The sequence below is a fragment of the Oryzias latipes genome, chromosome 24 (assembly GCF_002234675.1).
Source record: "Oryzias latipes chromosome 24, ASM223467v1".
Lineage (NCBI taxonomy): Eukaryota > Metazoa > Chordata > Actinopteri > Beloniformes > Adrianichthyidae > Oryzias > Oryzias latipes.
This window is the reverse complement of record NC_019882.2, coordinates 15,688,051-15,709,053: the sequence shown is the minus strand read 5'-3', so window position 1 is coordinate 15,709,053 and position 21,003 is coordinate 15,688,051. Positions and strand designations below refer to the sequence as shown.

The 21,003-nt window shown below is 37.4% G+C and overlaps 1 protein-coding gene across 2 annotated transcripts in view; it reads left to right on the top strand.

The window, feature by feature from the left end:
* nkain2 (sodium/potassium transporting ATPase interacting 2) overlaps positions 1-21,003 on the top strand; it is an 81,240-nt gene that overhangs the window by 36,290 nt on the left and 23,947 nt on the right. For both annotated transcript variants that reach the window (XM_004083732.4, XM_023953082.1), the window contains exons 3-4: positions 4,919-5,056; positions 5,682-5,762. In XM_004083732.4, coding sequence (XP_004083780.2) covers positions 4,919-5,056; positions 5,682-5,762 — 219 coding nt within the window. The remainder of the gene's footprint in view (positions 1-4,918; positions 5,057-5,681; positions 5,763-21,003) is intronic.

The window sequence follows — 21,003 nt, the reverse complement described above, 5'->3', positions numbered from 1 at the left end:
AATGCATATTAAATATGCAAAAGATGAGGGGAAGTAGAAAAGATGATCTTATAAGGAAAGCCGATGGGAGAAAATTAGAGTTTGGATGGATTATCCAGAGAAGAAAAAGAGGAGAAAGGATATCTAGGTATCAATTCATTTCTTTTACTTAATAACTCCATTTCCTGTCTTCATCTTTCCCCTCATCCTAAATTTCTATGCCGTCTCATCCCCCGCCTCAATCTTTGAGTTTTATTTTTTCCTCTATTCGTGATAAAAGAGGCTCTGTAGTGAGTGTAATGGTCACACAGTGGCTTACCGTATGGAGCAATGGAAGGTCTTTGATAAACTTCAATGCTTTATCATCATACAGAACAGAATCTTTTCCCAAAGCCCATGAAGGCTCTCTCTGCTGTCCCTTTCATCAGCTGCTAGTCTGTACATCTCAGTTCATCAGTAGCTCCATCTCTGTGCTGCATTCAGAAAGGGTTGAAGAGTGAAACAAAACATTTCCATACATGGGTTTGTAGGTCCAAAAAAACAAAGGAAAGCATTGAGGATATTGGTTGAAAGTTAGAAAAAACATGATCTACATATAAAGAAATCACATCACTAGGCATGAGCTGCAAACAAAAGCAAGTTTAATGCATTTATGGCTCATAACTGTGCACACACAAAACAGAGAAATTCACATTAAAAACAGGAGTTTTTGTCGTTTTAAGATACTTTTTGACAGAATTTTCTATGAAAAGGTAGAATTTAGGGGGCAAACATGACAAAACAATTTAAGATTTGTTTTCGTCATAAAAGGTAAACAACTGATTTTTATTTGTTATCTATGTTAAATGAGAATAATGTACATCACTTCACAGTGGTTAGTGCTTACTGATTCAAATCATTCGCCAGAATCTTGCCTCTAAGTTGTGGGCGGGACTGTTAGCGCGGAGCAACCCCTCCCCCCATTCCCGTCCCCCTTTAACTCAGAGCTATCATTTTGTGCTCTTTCCCACTCGCTTACAGCCCCTCACAATCCCAACCCAACATTAGCAGTGCAACAAATATGGCGAGGAATATTTGAGCTATCCAGCTGTACAGTTTTGAGCCGGATGTCAGCTCAGATGACAAAACGAAGACGTACATGGATCTATTTGTCTGCAAGTGGATGCATCAGAATGGAGCAGAGCAGCGAGCTTGTGGCCCACCCAGTGTATTTTTCTATTTCACTAATACCATCTTTTTAAAATGGAAATTTTTAATCTGGTCCAGATTTACAACTATTCGTATAAAGAAATACTCACAAATGCAATTCTGACCTTAATTCTCTTTCCATATGTCCTCCATCAACAGAAAAATACCACAAAAACATGTTAAAACACCACAAACACAATTTTTATTAAAACTTATTAAGTGGGTCATTATAAAGTGGTTTCAACAGCTTTACCAGAGTTTAAGATTTAGCAATATATATAATATGCACAAAAAGTACCAAATAGTGTACAAAAAAAGATAGTAATAGATAGTAGAATAAAAAAGAGAATAGAATAATAAACATTCTCTGTCCCTGTGTGGTTTGGGTTTATCAGGTTGTCAAAAAGGACTTCTCAAAGTTTTTCATGTATTTTGTCAGCTATAATAAAGAAAGAAGAGTTTAAAAAAAGATTCCAAACGATTTAGTCAAAGCAAACGCAATTTTTTTTGTTACTCTTACAGTGAATGTCTGAAGTGGCGCAGTAACCTGAATGCAAGCGTACCAGTGTCCAAACAGGCAGCGCGAGCATCAAATGAAACATCTCTTTGCAGCTTCAGAGCCTGTCGCAGGCGATCCCACAGGAGCCGGCAAGGCAGCTTAAAGCTCCACCCGTACGCTGCCGAATCTTTCATCAGGCACCTTCCAAATACTATATCTACTAACATCTGCTTCTGTGCTCTCAGCACACCCTATCCATATCTGTCCCTGCAGAGTCAAAGTTGTTGAAAAGCCAGGGAGATTCAAGACCTTCTGAGGGGGTTCTTCTGCCGTTTGATGGGTGTTAGGGATGCTGGGAGTAGGGAATGGGATGTGTGTGCGTGTTTTGGTCTTTTGTCTGTCAAGAGGACTGGATTTCAAAGAAGACTTCAAGACAGCTGATGTTGTTCTGCAGCTGAGCCATGTAATAATTTCACATGAAAAGGCGATTGCAGGACAAAAGAAACAGATGGCCTGGAATTAAACCTGGATTTTTCCTGGTTTCTATACCATCCCAGGTCAGGGAAACAAATCCACAAACAATTAATGCATAGCTTGACTAATTTCATTCAAGTGTGGTAACTTGTTTTCCTTGAAACTCCCCTAAACACGCTTTTGTGCAACTTATTGAGTGTGGTTCTAAGGGGAGGGTGTCTGTGTGCAGCAGCTGGGGTGAGGAGTGTTCATATTATTGGCAGTGAAGGAGGGCCCCCCAAGGGCCTGATGGGGCCTCTGACTTCCTATAATGGCTTATGTATGGGTGTGCGTCCACACTTGTAAAGGAGGTATACAATTGCAGTGGTATGTAATTGTCAACGAGATGACACACTTCTGCGTTACACAATGACGGAAATTTACAAGGGAGGGAAAAAAAATAAGAGAGTGGAACAAAAGGAGTCCCCTCTTTCCGACACACACATTTACACAAACACTCACTAACACATTGTGGTGCCAGCTGAGCCCAGTGTGTCCAATAACAGCAGGTGCTGTCAAGTGCTAACGTCGCAGACCTGCCCTGACATGGAAACACACACAAAAAGGAGTGGGAGGGCATATATCACTCCCCCTCACTCATTCATTTGTCCTTCTCTGCTTCGTTTTCCAATTCTCACCTAAAATTTGTTGGATTTTCTGTTTGTCAAGATGTATTTTTTTGTGTGCCTCTGACTCTGTAGTTGCAGCGCTGCCATATGGCCTCACATCGGGACACCATAAACTCATCCATGCAAGATTTTTTTTCTGCGTCTGGGTGTGAAAAGAGCGTGGGGATGAAAGTTGGACCTTTGATATATGGGCTGCTGACTCTTTAACACTTCAAGCTGAGATCATGCCGCATCAACAACAAAAAAAGTGTAGCTTCTGAATTGTCTTATTTCTACCCCCTTTTAAAAAACCATTCTTTTCTTTCTGGCCTGCTTGCACTCAATGTGTCTGTGTATTAGTATATTTAGCAGCACCGCATTATATGCTGCGCCAACTTCATTAACTATCTCAGCATGAGACTCCAGTGATTGAATGATAATAAGCTCAAATACACACTTGGCCCTGCAAGCTTAACAGCAGTGTGTGTATAACTAATTGCAGGTTACTTCATTATGATAAAGTGTTTGTGAGTTATGACAAATTCAGATTAATAGTCTCCACAGACCCTTTCAAGAGTTAATTACTGTGGTGGGGCGGGTTTTAAGGAGAAATCAACAAAAAATGTTCAATTTAAAGAAAAGTAGGCTTAAGGGAGCTGAAGGAAAGTAATGGAAAAGGAATTTGTATCACTATAAACCACTGACTGTATATGAGAACTGGACTGAGTGATTCCTTCCCCCCCGGTGTTCCAAACAGGAAGTACCTACTGGTTCCAAGAAGGCAAAACCCCATAGAAACAAACTTCTATTACTCAGTCATTATATCATTTTTTATTGACACTTTTCTATTGCAAGTTATCCAAGTTATAAACTGATGCCTCAATAAAAGGATGTAGTTTCACATTGAAGTTTATAAACGTTTGACAGCTTTTCCTAAGCTCGCTTTCAAGTGGTAGGGGTGCGGACTTCCAACAAGCTCATTCCTGATTGGCCAGGGCGTTTGCCATAGAGACCGACTCAAACTAATTACTGCTTACTGATGATTTCTGGTTCCAAAATGGCGACATCCATATCAGAAAAAAATGGCGACTGAATTGATCTACTTTCGTTGGAGCCAGATGTAAGTGATGACAGTCAATGGCTGAAAAAGAAACTTTCTCGGAAAATACAGTTGAAACAATTTGTAATTTTGAATCGTTTTTGTTACTTTTATTTAAAAGTAACAGAGCAACAATGGAAGCTTCACATAAATACGTTTAAAGTACAACAATACATCAAAAAATGTTGTTTACTTTTATCTTTTTTTGTAAATCCATAAAAAATAAATATTAAAAGTATCGCATTCATGTGTAGCTATGCAAATGTCTAGGACCATTTTTGAGCTCAATGTACAAAGTGAAAGTTAACTAGGTCGAACTTTGACCAACTAGGAACTTGCATTTGGTCAGAAAATTCAACCATTAGCAAATTGATTATGAAAGAGAAATTAATATTTGCAGCTTCTGCCCGGATGGAATTCCATGACACCAAGTGTTTCATATATTGGAATAAAGCTGTGAAAAACAAAAGCCTGGAGCAAGATTTGGGAGATTTGCACCTCTTCAACATTTCGCATCAAGCCTCTTTCAACTGCAGTTCGTGGACAGTAACAGAAGAAAAAAGAAGAAGAAACCCCTCCCTGATCGTCCAGTGTGAAAACCATGGGCTATATGCACTAACAGGAATGCGCATTTAGCACGTTCTTGAACGTGCATCACATGCCCGGGCTGAACTTAGCTTTAGTGTGTCATCTAAAGGCTTTCTCTGGCTCTAGTGTGTTAAAATCTATTGATGTCTCTTCATTTCTTAATTAAACACACAGATATTTTTCAATTCTATCTTTGTCGCTGAAAGTTGTTAATTTTAAATCCTGTTTAGCAATTGCTTTTATGTAAAGTTTATTCCTCAGACTGTTCTTATGTCTCATGTTCAAGGACTTGGTGCTTCTTCATCAGGAAGAAGTCTTGATATTAAACTTCATTTCAAATCAAACAACTAAAATATGGACAGTTTTTTCCCCCCTTCCTTTTGTTTGACAACTATAAATCCCTGTAAATAAAACGTTGCTTGTCCTCTCTGTCTCCTCCTTTAGGTCAGTGTACTGGAGCGTCAGGTGATAGACTTCCTGGGATACCAGTGGGCTCCCATCCTGACCAACTTCTTTCACATCATTATCGTCATCTTGGGGCTGTTCGGCACAATTCAGTTCCGACCGCGATACGTCACCGGTGTAAGTTGTACGCCCACCGAAGACAGACATTTCCCATCATGTTCCTCTGTGGATTAAGCAGCAGCCTCTCATTAAGTGATCCTTAGGTTTCTGCTTTCAGTAATGAGGGCTGAATGTTATTGGAGTCACTGTTTAATGAAGCGAGGGCGCCCGCAACTGAAATCGAAAGGAGATATTTTAATAAGTCTGCAAATTTTAACATCTTTTTACATCTCACTGGGTGGTATCTGGCAGAGGATTTAATTAAATTAACCCTGCAGAAGTCTGATGCTCGAGCTTTTTAAAAGGCCTTCGTATCAAGCAGAACAATTCAGACCATAAAGTTCTGTAAATCCTATCTTTTAGTCATTCCTTTGGGAAACTGTGTTCCGTGTAGACGCACAAATGTCTCAATCCATCTCTGTCTTATTTGATTCAGAACATCAGTTGTTCTCATATCAGATGTTTTTGTTTCTCTACATTGTAACAAAATGGGAAGTGAAGCTCTGTCTTTTCTCTCCACCTTACTTAAATCATAATGCAACATGTTGCTTTTTCGTAAATGCAGTCCCTGCAGCCCAAAAAAAGTGCTGTTGGATCATCTTTTTATCTGATTGTTTGTCCCCGTGTGTCTCTGTATCTGCAGTACGCAGCCTGGCTCGTCGTGTGGATGACCTGGAATGTTTTTATCATTTGTTTCTACCTGGAGGTCGGAGATCTTTCAAGAGTAAGGAAGCATTTTTTCCTGTTCTATTAATTCTGAGGAGTAACTAGCTGTCTCGCTTCGGCAAAAAATAGAGGGGAGTTTTCCCGTTGTCTCATTTACACTTGCATTTCACCAGTTTTAGGTTCAAGGCACAGGCAGTCAATAACTCCCATGAAAAGGCCAAAGCAAGCTGTGCATCGATCCCTCTAACAAGTGTTGCTTTAAACCCTATTGTATAATCTTGGTCCTCAATGCAAAAGACCCCAGAAGTCTTTCAAAAAGTTAAGAAATATGTCCTCAAACCTAATTGGATCTGGAGAGCCCTGCTCCACAGCAAACTTGACTTAAATCGTAAAAAAGCATGATTTTTTTAAATATAGACCTTTGAATTCTATTGGGTTTGACATAAAGACCTGGTAAATACAGATCAATTCAAATAAAAGGAAATGCACCCTGGAATACTTTATAAAAGCATAGCTTTTACTCACTGAAGTGAATTTAGAAAAATTATAAATTCAGAAATGGCCCTACTCTGCCTCTAAGATCTTGCATTGCCTCGTCTGCTGTGATGAGAAAGGTCACATGATCGTGGCGTGATCTTAGCCTCGTTTGAGAGGCGGTAATCACAGGGACAGGACCCTTTCAGCAGCCACTCTCCGACTGCCGTATTCACACATTTGCACTTCAGACACGACCAAATCCATGCATCTGAGAAAGATGCGTGGATTTACACCTGTCATTCACACCTGCGTGGGCTGTGAGACATAAAAGGGAAACACTGAATAACCATTAGATGTGACAAGTAACAGTAGAGTGTGAATGTGAGAATAAATGTATAAAAAAACGTGTTAATGCATGTTCATTTCATTAAAGAAAAAAATCGTTCTTAAATATTCTCTTTTAGACTCTTTAAGACTTAACGTTTTAAATCTGTACCAAATTGCACCAAATTTTTCAAAATAAAAGTAAATTTGCCAATGTGTTTCTTAGCAGCTGTTTTAGATAGCATATATTTTATATATGTGATAAGGCATTAAAAATTAATAACTGAAACAAATGTTGGCATCATTTTAAAGCCATCCAATAATACATAACCCCCAAAAAATATTTTTCCATAATATTTCAGGAGGTAGGAGTTGAGAAAAAAAATGTGTTCTTTTATAAACAGCATCACTGAAACTGTTCTGTATGGACTTCCTTCCAAATCTGAACACCCAAAAGAGCCGAAAGTGCAGAACAGCCAACAAAATGTTGAAGAAATTGAAATCTTTTTTGCAGGAAAACAAACTGAAAGCTGTTGCAAATTGTGTTACCAAGCTGTGACTTGAGGAGGTGTTAAAAGCTAGCTGATCAAGCTTCTCAGCATATGCTTTGAAAACCGCAACGTTTCTTTTTTTCTTGACAAAAGAAGTAAAAAAAAAGTCCTTGAGTATAAAAAAAGAAAAATTTGATCACAAATCCCACCTGAAGGTGAGAATTTATATTGTACCTGTACTTACTCTATAACATTTATCCACATATATTAGTCATTTAATTTCTAAAGGTAACGTTTTTCTTGCTTTCACTTTGCATTATAAAAAAAATATTTATATTATTTATAAAAATATATTTTTTTTTTATAATGACTAAACAAGTTGAGTATAAACCCTTATTTTCATTTGAGTTGTCAGGACTAAGGCAGATTTGGTAAAATCCAAAATCCACTGCTTGTTTGTTTGAAGTAATTGTCTTAATATTGGAATTGGTTTCTTTTAATACATAAAATAAGATAATAATAATATATCTTTTTATAATATATCATAATAATGATAATAAGTCATAGATATTAAGATATTAAATCATAAATTGATTGGAAAATAAAAAAAATATCACTCTTAATTATAAATAGACATTAGGTTGGAAGAAGCAAATTTATGTCCACCCCTATTAGGTCTTACTTATTTCTTTTTGCCATAATCTGCTCAAACATATCTTAAATTAAATCTTAAATATTATATAAATATATCAAATATTTCAAAAGGAACTAATTGTTCCCCTTTTTAGCCACTGTTTATTATTCCTTCTTTGTTAATCTTGCAGAATGCTGAAGATTCTATTGGAAAAAGATCAGTTTGGAGTCTCAGCCACACAACAGTGACATAATCTTTATAGTTTTTAGCAATTGTTGGTTTAAATGAGGCATCCACTCAAACTTACCTGCAAAAATGCTGTTAGTTTATAAAAACAACAACAAAATAAATAAATTAAATCTGTCTTTGAAATGCAATCAGTGGTGCACCCAAAAAGCAGAATTTCAGTGACTGGATGCACTGATTAGAGTTGATTACACCAAACAGCAGCTTTAAAGGAAAATCTGTTTTTTTCCGTCATAATTCCCTCCAATTTATTCAGTGTTGAAAAGTCATTTAAGATGTTTGCCGTTATTTTATTAAATCACAAAAAAATGTCACCCGCAGAAGCAGCAGGCATCAACCTCCTCTTCATCACATTGATTTTACCATCATTTCAATTAAAAGGAGCATTGGTCAGATATATTTGGTATAATCTGCAGCCTATGACAATTTCTTATGCTCTATACATGCTTTGATTTTCACACATTAGCTGACATTGTGTAATTTTATTGCCATCAGTTCCCTACCGAAGGTTTTTAAGGGGTTTCCTTGTTTCGTCATGAAGCTGAAAACATCATGGATCTCGAATTCTAACAGCGTTTTCTCCTTCATGGTCAAATAGTTTCAAGAAAATCAACTCATCTTATAGGAGAAGCACCTTTTAATGAAGTTACCTTTTATTACACCAAGATTACAAGCCCACCTGCTGCTTTAATCCAGTCAGAAAGCAGATTCTTAACATATCTAAAGTTATACAGTACATTATATCACCACAGGTGTCCTTTGTCTTCCTCTAAAGTTGAACGAGTGCACTCTTTTTCATCTTCCTCATCTAAAAAGTCACTTGAAAGGCTTCATCTCCCCTGACCAAAATCCACCCATCTGATTACTAATGAGAGCAAAGCAAACTACTAATCAGCAACACCATTGCCAATTACAGTCCGACCAATCAGTAAGAGGCGCGCAGCAGACGCTGAACAGCTTGGTTTTATGGCCAGGAGCCTCGCTGAAAGCCCATCAACCTTGACCCAGTTTTTTGAAGGGAAAGGGGAAGCCACAAAGTCCCTAAGCTCCACCCCTTAATGGTTGAATCCACCAGCTGTACGGTGTGAGGCGAGCATTCATCACCTTCAGTTGAGGAGTTTGTTTACCTACCCGAGCTCTGTTTTACAGCAGTCTTATGAATGTTGCCTCTCTAGTAGCAGTAGCAAGTGAAAAAAAGAGTGACTTTTTAAAAGAAAAATGCAAAACCTAAGACAATAACCTTTTAAAGCAATCAAAACGCATCTAAAAACGTTTTTTTATATATAGAAACCACAGATATTAATTTGTATTTGCAGAATGTTAAAGTTAACTTTGCCCTTTAGAAAGTGCTAATGAAGATATAATCCATTTTGAGTGGATCATATTAGTCTTCATACCAATTATACTGAGTTTCTGTCAGATAGACAGACGTACACATATTTGAATTCTGTTTCTAATCTAAACTTTATTGATTACATCACAACTATGTGACAAATCAACACCGACTTACATCAATAGAAAACACATTATTTACGGCTGACATCACTGCAAGGTTACAGGATCTCAGTTGTGTATCAGAGAGGGAGATGAGCCCCTGCCTTTTTGTGAATATTGCATCTTTGTTCCATAGCGGTAACGATGCCACATTCTGTGTTCCAGGAATACAACGGTGTCGATGATATCTAGATCAGCTTCCCTCTCTGTTGTTTTATCTATTTTTTTTAATGTCTCCTCCTGCGCCTCGCTCTCTTCATCTCCAGGGTTATTCATCCCTCCTCTTTCCTGTTCTGCCTATAAAGAAGTTTTTTTTTTTAGTTGTTTTGCATAGAGTGACTCCATTCCATCCTTTGTCACATCTAAATCCTAATCTCCTGCTCACTGTTGCTTAGGATCATGAAGCATCTTTCTGTCAGGACGCCACATTTATTTATGGTCGTAGTTTGAATGCAGTTTTCTGTGCTGTCAGTACCTTTGATTATTTTAATAGCATAGAGGGATTTCTATTTATTATGCAGATCTGTAATTTGATGCAAAACAGAATAAACCCCCTCAAATTTATGTTGCCACTGCTTTTGAAGTTTATTCTGTGCAAATAATCTATTTTAGATCTCAAAACATTTTAAAGATATTGAATAATCGGACAGTTTCCTAGAGTTTTATGTTGAACTCATTCAAGGAAATACACGAGAATTCTAAAAAGTAGTGCAAAAATGTAACTTAAGTTCTTTTTTGAAAGAACTTTTCCTTTTTTGTTTGTTTGATATAAATCAATCGATTGATTGATCGATCACTTTATTTGACATCAACAGGCTGGAGAACACAAGGTGCTTGACATAAAGTACATGTATAAACATAGATTAAAACAATAAAAACTATTAAGACGCAATAGATTAAAAGCAACACTGATAAAAAAAAAAAACTTATAAAATGAAAGGAGAAGCTGTGGCTAAACACTTTGAGGAGGCATTGTAAAGAGTAGGCGATAGAAAGGGTAAAATGTGCAAACAATTAACCAAGAAAGTCATAAAATATTCAAAATCCAAATAAATAAATGAGTTCATGAAATGACAGCTGAAAAAAACATTTAAAAACCTCCACAAATCCAGACACGTTCAGATTTTAAATGAACTTTACCTGTTCTTAGACAGCAGGTAAAAACACTTCATCTCCCACATCTCTCTGTTATTTTGAAAAGTAAACCAGAAACGAACGCCTCTGTTTGTCTGCTGGGCTCGGCGTCCTGAAGTCAGGCGAGCAGATGGACGGTCATTGGAGGAAAGATCAGATCATTACCTTAGGTTTGATGACGGGGAGCCAGCTTTGAAAAGAGTCAGCTCGGTCAGTCGGGAGTCACTGGTGTTGCTTTAAGTCAGGTCTTAAAGCAACATTATTTATTAATGCACAAGTTTTCCTTCGCAGCCAACAAAGGAAGGAAAACTGCAGTTCAAAAACCAGCTTTACATTTAGTGCGGGCGTTCTACCCGCCTGCCAACATTTCACAGTCCTCACCGGCCAGATGGACTTCTTTTCCCTCCATATACCTGTCAGTTCGTCTGTCTTGACCGCTGATCTGTCAAATATAGCCACCATTCATGATATTTCAAAATAAAAGGATTTCAAAAACAAAAAATTACTTCAATAACTAATTAGATTCAAGATTATATTCTGCAGTGCATATGTGAGGATGTACATGCAAGTTTATTGTTAAATTAGTGACATCAATTCAAATATTAGTAGTTGTGCATCAGTGGTATCAGGTTGTAGTAGCTAGTATTAGAAGTAACTTGTGATGTTTTTTCATAAAAAGTTATTTGTTTTTAGTCAGAAGAATTGATTTTCTGCCTCTGATTAATATATATATATATTTTATCCGTTCAGGACATTTCATAAGTGTGTGCCCACTAAAACATAACTAAAGGCCTTATCATTTCACACCTCACATGTAATGCACCTCTGAGTTGCAGTCTGACTACAACATGCTTTACAGTCCATCAGCATCCGAATCTACACAGTATTTTTTCTAGGTTTATCTTCCGACTGACAACCAGTCGGATAATTTGCTTTTCCTGATTCGATCTGTAGGTTTAAGCAATATTTTCTCCTCCTTTTCAACTGTCTGTGTTTAATAGAACTTCCTGTCTCGCCTGTATCTTCACCTCCCACAAGGCCCCGGCAGACTCCCAGCGGCAAGATGAGGTGTATATCCCATTTTGACAGCAATTGGAGTTTAAGTCAAAGATTCGCACCACATTTCATTGTGTCACATTCCCATCCTTCCTGTCAGCCGCCGCTACATTATCTAATGTAGCAGCAATGCCATAAAATGAATCTTTGAAAAGATTGGCGATATGGCATCCCTGACAGATTCGGGGACAGACCTGTGGAGGAATGGCTGCTGTCGAAATGTTTACCGGTGGACACACATTTTTCCCCCCACATATTTACATGGTTTCTTCCAGATGGCTACTGTCCGCCGTGTCAAAAAAAAAAAAAAAGAGGTTGGGACGCCTTCTGGACATCAGTTACCTCACTGATACACGAGCTCAACCGTCAGAAATCGTCTCTGACTTTGTCGTGTATACACAGACGCATTGCGTTTTGATCAGTCGAAGCTTGCGACACACCTCCAAAAAAAATTTTCAGATTGAGGTGTCGCTTATCAGTCAGGGAAAATGAAAGAACATGGGAAAAAAAGGGCAGAATGATTGGTTAAAAATAAAAAAAAATGGAGATGGGAGCAGCTTAAAAAATCTGACAGTCTGGTGGAGGAGAAAGGCCTAAGTGGCAGACAGCCTGACAGAAAGGTTTAGACAGGTTAGATAAGAGTTATTGAAGATGATGTGTTTTGGTATGAAGCCACATGTGATTCAGGGCTGCAAGGAAGAAAAAAAAAGGACTTGAAACAGAGAAAGCTCCACAATAAAATCTCATGGGAGGGTAGCATTTCTTATCTGACAGTGCAGAAAAAAAAAAAATCAAATGCACCTTTCAAATCAATTTCATATCAACTTCAATGGATTCTGGTGCTGATGCTGGGGAGCGTTTTTTAGCTGCGGGATGAAATGTGAAATAAACATGTCACAAAATCAAAGGGCAAATAACCCATCATCCCTCGGGAAAGCAAAAAGAAAAACAGATCAGCCGCATGAAAGCTAATAGTTGCGTAATTTTATTCCCCTCGTTCCTGACTCATGCAGCGTAGCCAATCGGGGCGATAAATGGGAGGACCCCTCACATTTCTCAAGTGAAATCTTCTACTTTGATTCAGTGAGTTAATCCATCAGCCAGTAACTGAGTCTGATCAGTGGATTTATTTGTGGAAATCATACCATGAAATTATTATTTTTTTCCTGGTACTCCTAGAAGAGACCTGATGGATTTTATTAATGAAGCTCGAAATTATGTCTTTTCATTATCGTACAATTTTGTACACAAAAACAAGCTGCTGTGTAGTGACTTCTGCTTCATGAAACTGTTCAGCAACCAGGAAATCAGGATTCATAATTACTGACTATTACTTTTTGCTGCTTCCTCTTCTTGTCAGATACACATTCAGGGTAGATCAAGTTGGATTTTGACAAAAATCATTATAAATTATTTAATATGAAGCAACATCTTTACAGAAAAACATGCTTAAGAATCCATAACCTTTTGAAATTATTTAACTTTTTGGATTCTTGTTTTTTCTACTGTTTTATGTGGCAGATAGACAACTAGACTGCAAACAGAGGTACCCTAAACATAAGAAAAGAGCACTCATTTAAAAAAGAAAATCACTAGAAAGTAGTAAAATGATCTGTTCATGTAGCAAGGAGTTTTACTATTAAGAAATAATATAATAGGATATTAAAATCTAGAACCAAGGAGGTCCACACAAACATTCAATAAGGGAAAAAATAATCTGAAAAAAGTTGATTGATAGAATTACTTCAAATTGAATGCTAGACAACCCAAAAATAACCATTTCCTTTGGTAGTTCTTAGCAAACTTTTTACATTTTTTAAGTTCTTATCTACCTAATTGTAATTCATTTTAATTAAAATGACAAAAAGCTAGTTTAATAGGTGGAAATGAGTCGTTTTAGAACAAAATGTGAACAAAATGAGAATTCAGTTTCAGTACAAATTTATTGGCCCGTCTTAATAAGTCTTCATGAAATCTAAAAGTAGCACCTGTTCTGAAAAAATAAATCTACATTTTAGTTTCCAAAATAATGACAAAAAATTCCAATTGCATTTGTCAACATTTATTCAAAAAACATCCTTAAAATTGAACCAAAAATTACAATGTAATATAAGTTATTTTGTCTAAAAGCAAGTTTTTCTATTCTTAAGAATTTGGACATCATCAATCATTTTAATCATTAGTCCGTATTTCTAGATCCAAAAATCTTAATTGCTGATTTTGAGAAAACTTGGAAAGGTGCAGAGAAAGAAGTTAAAACAAATTAAAGGCTGGTGCAATATCTTTAAATGTTGTATTTCTTTGGATTACCTGACAAAGTACTAGATCTTTATCGAGGTTTAAATGTTCTTCTCCGTCTAATCATTTCTAATTCTAATTTCTAATTCTCTTGTTTTTAACGCACAGTTTCATAACTTCAATTATTCTCACACAGACTCTTAACCAAGTCATTTAATTAACAAAGTAATGAGTTCTTTAGGTAAAATAAAAGAAGGAAAAGTCAAAAGCAAAAACACACATTTATTGAAATATGGTGTGTTTTGCACCAAAAGAAACATGATTGTTGCAACAAAAGCCATTTACACATGTATCATGTAGAATTTCTCTTGTTTTATCGAGCAAAGATGCAGCAAAAACAGAAAAAGTAAAGACCATTTTAGCTCTAATGAAGTTCTGACAATTAAAACAGTTTTTGTCATTTAAGTTAATGGAACAAGTACAAACAGGAAACTTAACAGATGAGATATATCCTCTAAAATCCAATCAAAGAACTGTGCGGGGGTTTTTACAGTTTAAAAATTGATAGATAATTTTTTACGTATAGATGAGCAAAAAGGAGACACAAATATGACAAATATGACATTATTTTTGTTGTTGTTTTTTGTGTGTAAAATGTGATTATTTTTTAAATCTCAAAACGAAATTATAGAAGGAAGTAGCTTCTCTGTTGGATCCAAAAGATAGTAGGTTCAAATCTACATGGGGGGGCACATGCATCATTCACACACACAAAAAGGAGAGGGAGGTATGGAAAAGACAAATAGTCGGTTCAAGGTTTGTTCTGAACATGAGTTACATGGGTGGGCCAGTGTAAAAGACCACTATACCAAAGTAGGTTGGTAAATTGGTACTTGGCACGATGAAAACTGACCCAAAGGGCACTTTAACCATCCAGATTTATTGCAGACTTGTGGCTGGGTTGATTGACAAATCAAAGAGTTACCTCACTGAAAGTTTTTATCTGCGGTCTTAGGCCTCAATGAAAATAAAGATTCTCAGGAGTGCTTGAACAGCCCAAACATGTGGAAAGTTTGGAGAAGGACAATGGGAGTTTGTGGTATTTTTATTAGATGTATGACCGAATTTAGCTTGCTTTAAGTCAGGGTTAAGGTCTGAAATGGACTACATCTCTATCTACCCTTTGGCAAATTTGCACACAAACCTAAACCCCCCCCCCCCCCCCCAACCAATCTGATAGGCGCGAATGGCCTCAGGCAAAATAGATTAAGGCTTCATCTAAGACCCATGGGAAATCATTGAAAAATAATGCAGTGAGATGCACCGTGACCGATTGTGTTGGTGTGAAATAAGGCAGACAAGGCCACACGGAGAAACACCGGAGAGGAGAATTGGAAAAAGGGGCCCGAACCCCAAATATAGGTAGGAGTCTATTTAAACAAGTTAGTTTAAGTTAAGTTTAAGGTGAGTAAAACAAAGATCTCCTATAATGATTTTTCTGATTTTTGAAAAATCCTCGGAAAACAAATGTCAAATGGCACTCCTATTTCATTATATGGAGTTTTTGAAAAGTTCTTTAACTTAATGCCCTCTCTGATGAAAATGTCATTTATGGTGCTTTAACATGTTCTTGTGGCACTTTTCTGATAATGGAGGACATATACGACTGCATTTCTCAGTATTTCTTAATCCAAATCGTTGTGAATAGATTGTGACGTAGAAAATATGCTGGGCGGGCCCAAAGCTCCCTGCTCCGCTCCATTCCGCTGCATCCGATGCAGTCGACTAAATCCATGTAAGTCTTCGTTTACCTGAGTTGGCATCTGGCTCAAAACTTTATGGCTAGATAGTGCTGATATTGCTCGCCATTGTTGTCACACCGCAAACATTAGGTTGGGGGTGTGAGGGGCTGTAAGCTAGCAGGAGAGTATGTAAACAGAAAGCTCAGTTATGGGTAATGGGATGGGGGGTGGGGTTTGTCCATGCCAACAGTACCAATTCAGAGGTGACATTCTAATGAACTGCTGCTCTGCAGAAATCTTAGAAATTTTTTTTAAATGTCTATTAAAATTGGCATAATCATAATTAAAAGACCACTGAGAATGCTTTTAAAATAGATAAAAAGATTACTAGAGCGGGTCTTTAACAGTTTGTGCTTCAAATAACATAACTCATATCCACTTAGAAGGATAAGGGTTAAAGATAAAAATGACACGTTTAGTAAAATACAGACAGAAATGGAAATGTGCTATGAAATCAGCATATAAATGAAAACTAGGGTTGGAACATGAACCATTCTGCTGCATTCACATCTGACTTGATTGAAACAAATCAAAAATGTCATCAAGCCCTTCATCATTCATGTTCAAAAGTCAGTTTTTTAACTGTAGATCCCAATCAGGAACAGCACAGTCCTGCTGCCACAAATACCTGATTGTGACCACTGATGGCACTTCTTACACATCTATCACTGACTTTTTTGTTTCTTCACTCCATTTATTTTTGTACGGAGCCCGTGACCTGACATGGATAAAATATTCAAAATTTCGTTCCCAAAAATTAATATTTTGTTCCCACAAATTAATATCTTGTTCCCACAAAATAATATCTCATTCCCACGCATTAATTAAGTTGTGCAAACGAAATAATATCTTGTTCCCACAAAATAATATTCAGTTCCCATGCATTAATGAATATGTGTGGACGAAATACTTATTCACGTCATTAGTCATTCATAAACACAGATGTGAGCAATATTTGGATTTACAGCAGAAACCTTCACATTTCTGTCTGTGTGTCTCATTACATTGCACGGAAGACACTGAGGATGTTTAGAGATCAAAAGTATTTATTTTAAAAAGCACAAAAGCATCGGTATTCATGTTTTCATGTCTGGCTTCATTCACATCTTGGTACCCTGTCCGTCCATCCAGCTGCAAAAGCCGCTTTCTGCCGCTACTCTCTGGGTCTCTGTGACCCACATTCGTTTAAGAGGGGAAAAATAAAAACAAGAATGATTGATTTATTATTGTCTCGATGAATATAAGAAAAATATCATAAGATTTAGCATTCCCAAACTTGCTGCTTCGCCTACCGGACATAGCTCCTCGCTCCGCCACAGAGCTCTTTTCCTTGTCATGCCGGCATCCGGTAGACGGCCAGCCAGCTGCGGTATGGGATATTGTAGTTTAGGGTCAAATAGGAATTATAATATATTATTATATTTTATTAACATACTCGTTAGCAGTCACTTTATATCCGAAGACTAGTAGGCTACATGCTACGTAGCCTATCATTTGTCCTGTTTTATTTGAATGCGTCACAGTTGCAGGGACACGGTGATTGGATTATGCATTATGGATTATATGCATTATGGGATATGTGTGATGCATGATGGGATACTTGGCATGTAGCCTTCGGATAATTAGTGACTGTTAACGAGCATGTTAATAAAAGACAAGTCCTGAATATTATAATTCCTATTCGACCCTAAACTACAATATCCCATATCGCAGCTGGCCAGTAGACGGACAGCCCAAATGCCGACATGACAAGCCCGAGCTCCGCGCCGGGCCGGAGCTCGTAGCACATAGCTCATAGCTCGAGCGAGCTATGTCCGGAGAATCGTTGCGGCATGGGGAAGCAGCAAACTTGGGCATCCTAAGTATTATGATATTTTTCTTATTTTCATTGAGACTAATAAATCGATCATTCTTGTTTTTTCTTTTTCCTTTCTTGAACGAATGTGGGTCACAGAGTAGTGCTCATGCAAAGCGGCTTTTGCGGAAGGACGGAGACCGTACCAGGATGTGAATGAACTGAGACATGGAAACATGATTACCGATGCTTTTGTAGAGCTTTTTAAAATAAATAAATCTGATCCCTAAACATCCTCAGTGTCTTCCATGCAATGTAATGAGACACACACACACAGACAGAAATGTGAAGGTATCTGCTGTAAATCCAAGTATCGCTGACATCCGTGTTTATAAATGACTAATCATGTGAATAATTATTTTGTTCGCACAAATAATTATTTCGAGGGAACGTAAAATTATTTCGAGGGAACGGAATATTATTTTATGGGAAAGGAATATTTCTTATTTTAACCATGTCAGTTCCCGGGCTCACTATGTTTGACACAAGTGTGTGAAACTTTTTACAAGTGGCTTTTCATGTTTTATAAATCCTAATTTTGACCTAATATCAGTGAGATGAGTTATGGCCTCTGTTAGGTTGGAAGTTATTTAAAAAAATATGAATAAAAATAATTATCATAAAGGGTCTGACCGATACCTGGAAGTTGAGATTGCTCACATCATCATCATCATCCTTCACATTGTACACCGGCAACATTTTGCCCAATTTTCCTATTCAGACTATCCAACGCAAGAATAGATGACGTTGTTATATTTAGGATCGTGGCGTTGTGGTCAATGAAATGGTGCTAAGTCACGCCATCATTCTGCAGTTATACCCAATCAAAGTCTGGCTTCCCTTCACCACCTCTGTGACGGCTCCACTTTTACAGAACAGCACAGCAGGACGGAGGAGGTATGGAAACGGCACAAAGGGACTTAAGGACAGATGAATGAACTCAATTTGTATGAGCAGGGAATGAAATTACAAGTTCTATGATCTGGTCCTAAAAGAGAGTGGACGAAGCCACCTGGAAATGTAACAAAGATACAAAAAAAAATACTTGTACCAGGATGAAAAAACAACAACATGAAGACAGATATTTCTGCAAAAACACAAAAGGTCTCCAAGTATTTTTTGTTAATTTCTGGTTTAAATATTCGAGAACATTTGTTATACCACAAAACTAACTTCTCAGTAACTCATCAATGAGATGTAACACCTTGAATGTCTTGAGTCATTTGATCATGAAAACATCTCAATTTAAGCATAAGATGAAGTTTTTTTTTAATTTAAAAATGAACTTATTCTTTTTTTTATTTTAAAAATAGCATAATAGATGTCTTCTTTTCACATCCAGTTAGAACTAGAGCCACTTTTTTTTCAATATTTTAACATGAATATTTCTTTATATGGCCATTTAGCCTTAAAAGAGTGTTCCTCCATCTTTATTGACTATCAATCAGGTGAGACACTGCTCTGAAAGGTGGCGTTACTCCCCCATTTCATTCTTTTACCTCTTGGGAGTAAAAGACAGGAAAAAGCAGAGGTGGAAAATTGGGAGGAAATTGAGAGGAAAAGAAATGGGGAGGGAAAATGCCAAAGGCATAACGTGGAGGAGGAGTGAGGAAGAAGGAGGAGGAAGGACAGATGTGGTTCATTGAAGCGGTTGTAGCCTACAGTTGGAGACAAGAACCTAAAACTATTAGTGTACGATCCTCTTCTAGCACCCAGGAAATTATGTGCAGAGTGTTTCTGAAAGAAAGTGCCTAAACGTGCAGAAACAAAACAACAAGACGTCACCAAAACTTGCTGCACCCGAAAACAGAAAGGCATTAAAGCCCACACAAACCAAAGCAGCCATGCGCACCAAAAATGCCCACCAACAAAACAACGCGGAAACCACAAGACACATCCCGGACGAGCCCCCAATTTGTTAAGATTGCTAATAAACTTTAAAAAATATTTGAGGGTGTATTATGTTGTGATATGTAAAAAAAAACATATGGTAAAAGGCATTACACAATTCTGCTTTTTTTTTTTGCAGACCTAACATTTTGTGCTCATGCAAAATGTATGTACATGCATGGACTTCATTTATACACCTGAAAAATATGTTTGCAATATATTCAAAGCTCCATAGAACATAGATTTCTGAACAAAAGCTGGGTTTAGTCCAGACATCTTGCCTTTTATCCCATTCCCATCACCTGCATCGAGTGAGAGAATATTGCAGAATTAGCAGCAGCGCATCCTGCCGAATCTCATTCACGGTTGGCCAAATACAGCCTTTCACTGAGAATTACTTTTGTGTTTGTGTGTGTGTGGCTTTTAAAAGGGCTCATTAAAATCCACTGATAAATGAAACCTCCCTGTAATAATTGCTATCCTTTCCCCCAGCCTCTTAAACACAGACAGAAAAAGGAAATGTGATAGGCAAAGCAACAGGAGCAAATGGGAGCAGAGTTTAGCAGAAAAAGAGGCCGATATGGTAGAAAAGTCTGTGTTGAGAGAAATCAGGAGCAAGATTGGATTCATTAAAATAGGAGCACAACATGGGGAGGTGGTATTAATCGGAGCTCTGTGCTAACAAGGCTCACTATGCTGGAAAAACTGGAAAGCCAGGAGAGTTGCAAAAATAGGATTAAAAAAAAGAGGAAGATAGACGAATCAAGATTCAATGATAAGACACAAAGCATGAAATCAGGTTGTTTTTTTTTTAGAGAGAGGTGACAGAGTGAGAGAGGTGACTCTTAAACATGGTACAACATCCACCGTCTGGAAAGTGAGACACTTTCTGATTAAGAGGGACAATTAACAACTACGTTAACCCAAAATGTATTTTCTGCGCACACTTTTTATTCTTTGAAGAATAAAAGGTGTGCGCGGAAAATACATGCGTTGGACTAATGGTGTCTAAGGTGGATAAGTCACAGCAGCAAAAAAATGCATAATAAAGAATAAAAAAAGGCATCAATAAGTTGCACTTCTTTAAAAGTGTGATTCTTCTGAGCAACTCGGCCAAGCCCCGCGTAATGCTGCATTCATGCCCAAAACGATTCATGTGTTAAATTCACATCCGCTCACTCTTTTTCAACGCACGTCAAATTCGATGCTTTTCCATAAAAGTATTAGCCTCATCACTACATGGAAGCATTAACTGAATATGGCGTTTACAATGCATGGAAGACACGCATTGTGCTGAGAGATTACGTTTTTTATTTTGAAGAGTTCTGCAAAAACATCAATAAGCCCGTCTGGGTTCATGAGATCATTCAGTCTTTTTACTTTTCGGTGAGGTTTACCATCTACTGCAGGAGTTGTGTCTGAGTTAAAGCACTTTCAGCGGTAGTTCCAACTCTCTGTAACCCAATTTGATGAGTTGCTGTCCCGCATTAGGAAGGAAAAAATAAAAACGAGAATAATAATGTCCTGTTGCAATTAAGAAAAATATCAAAAAGCTCAGGAGGAGAACAATCCGATTGTCCTCCATGTTTGGTTGGATGGCGCTTCTTCTGTGCTGCTGTCTTTAGCAAATACTAACTCTCCCACAGTTGTTGATGGTA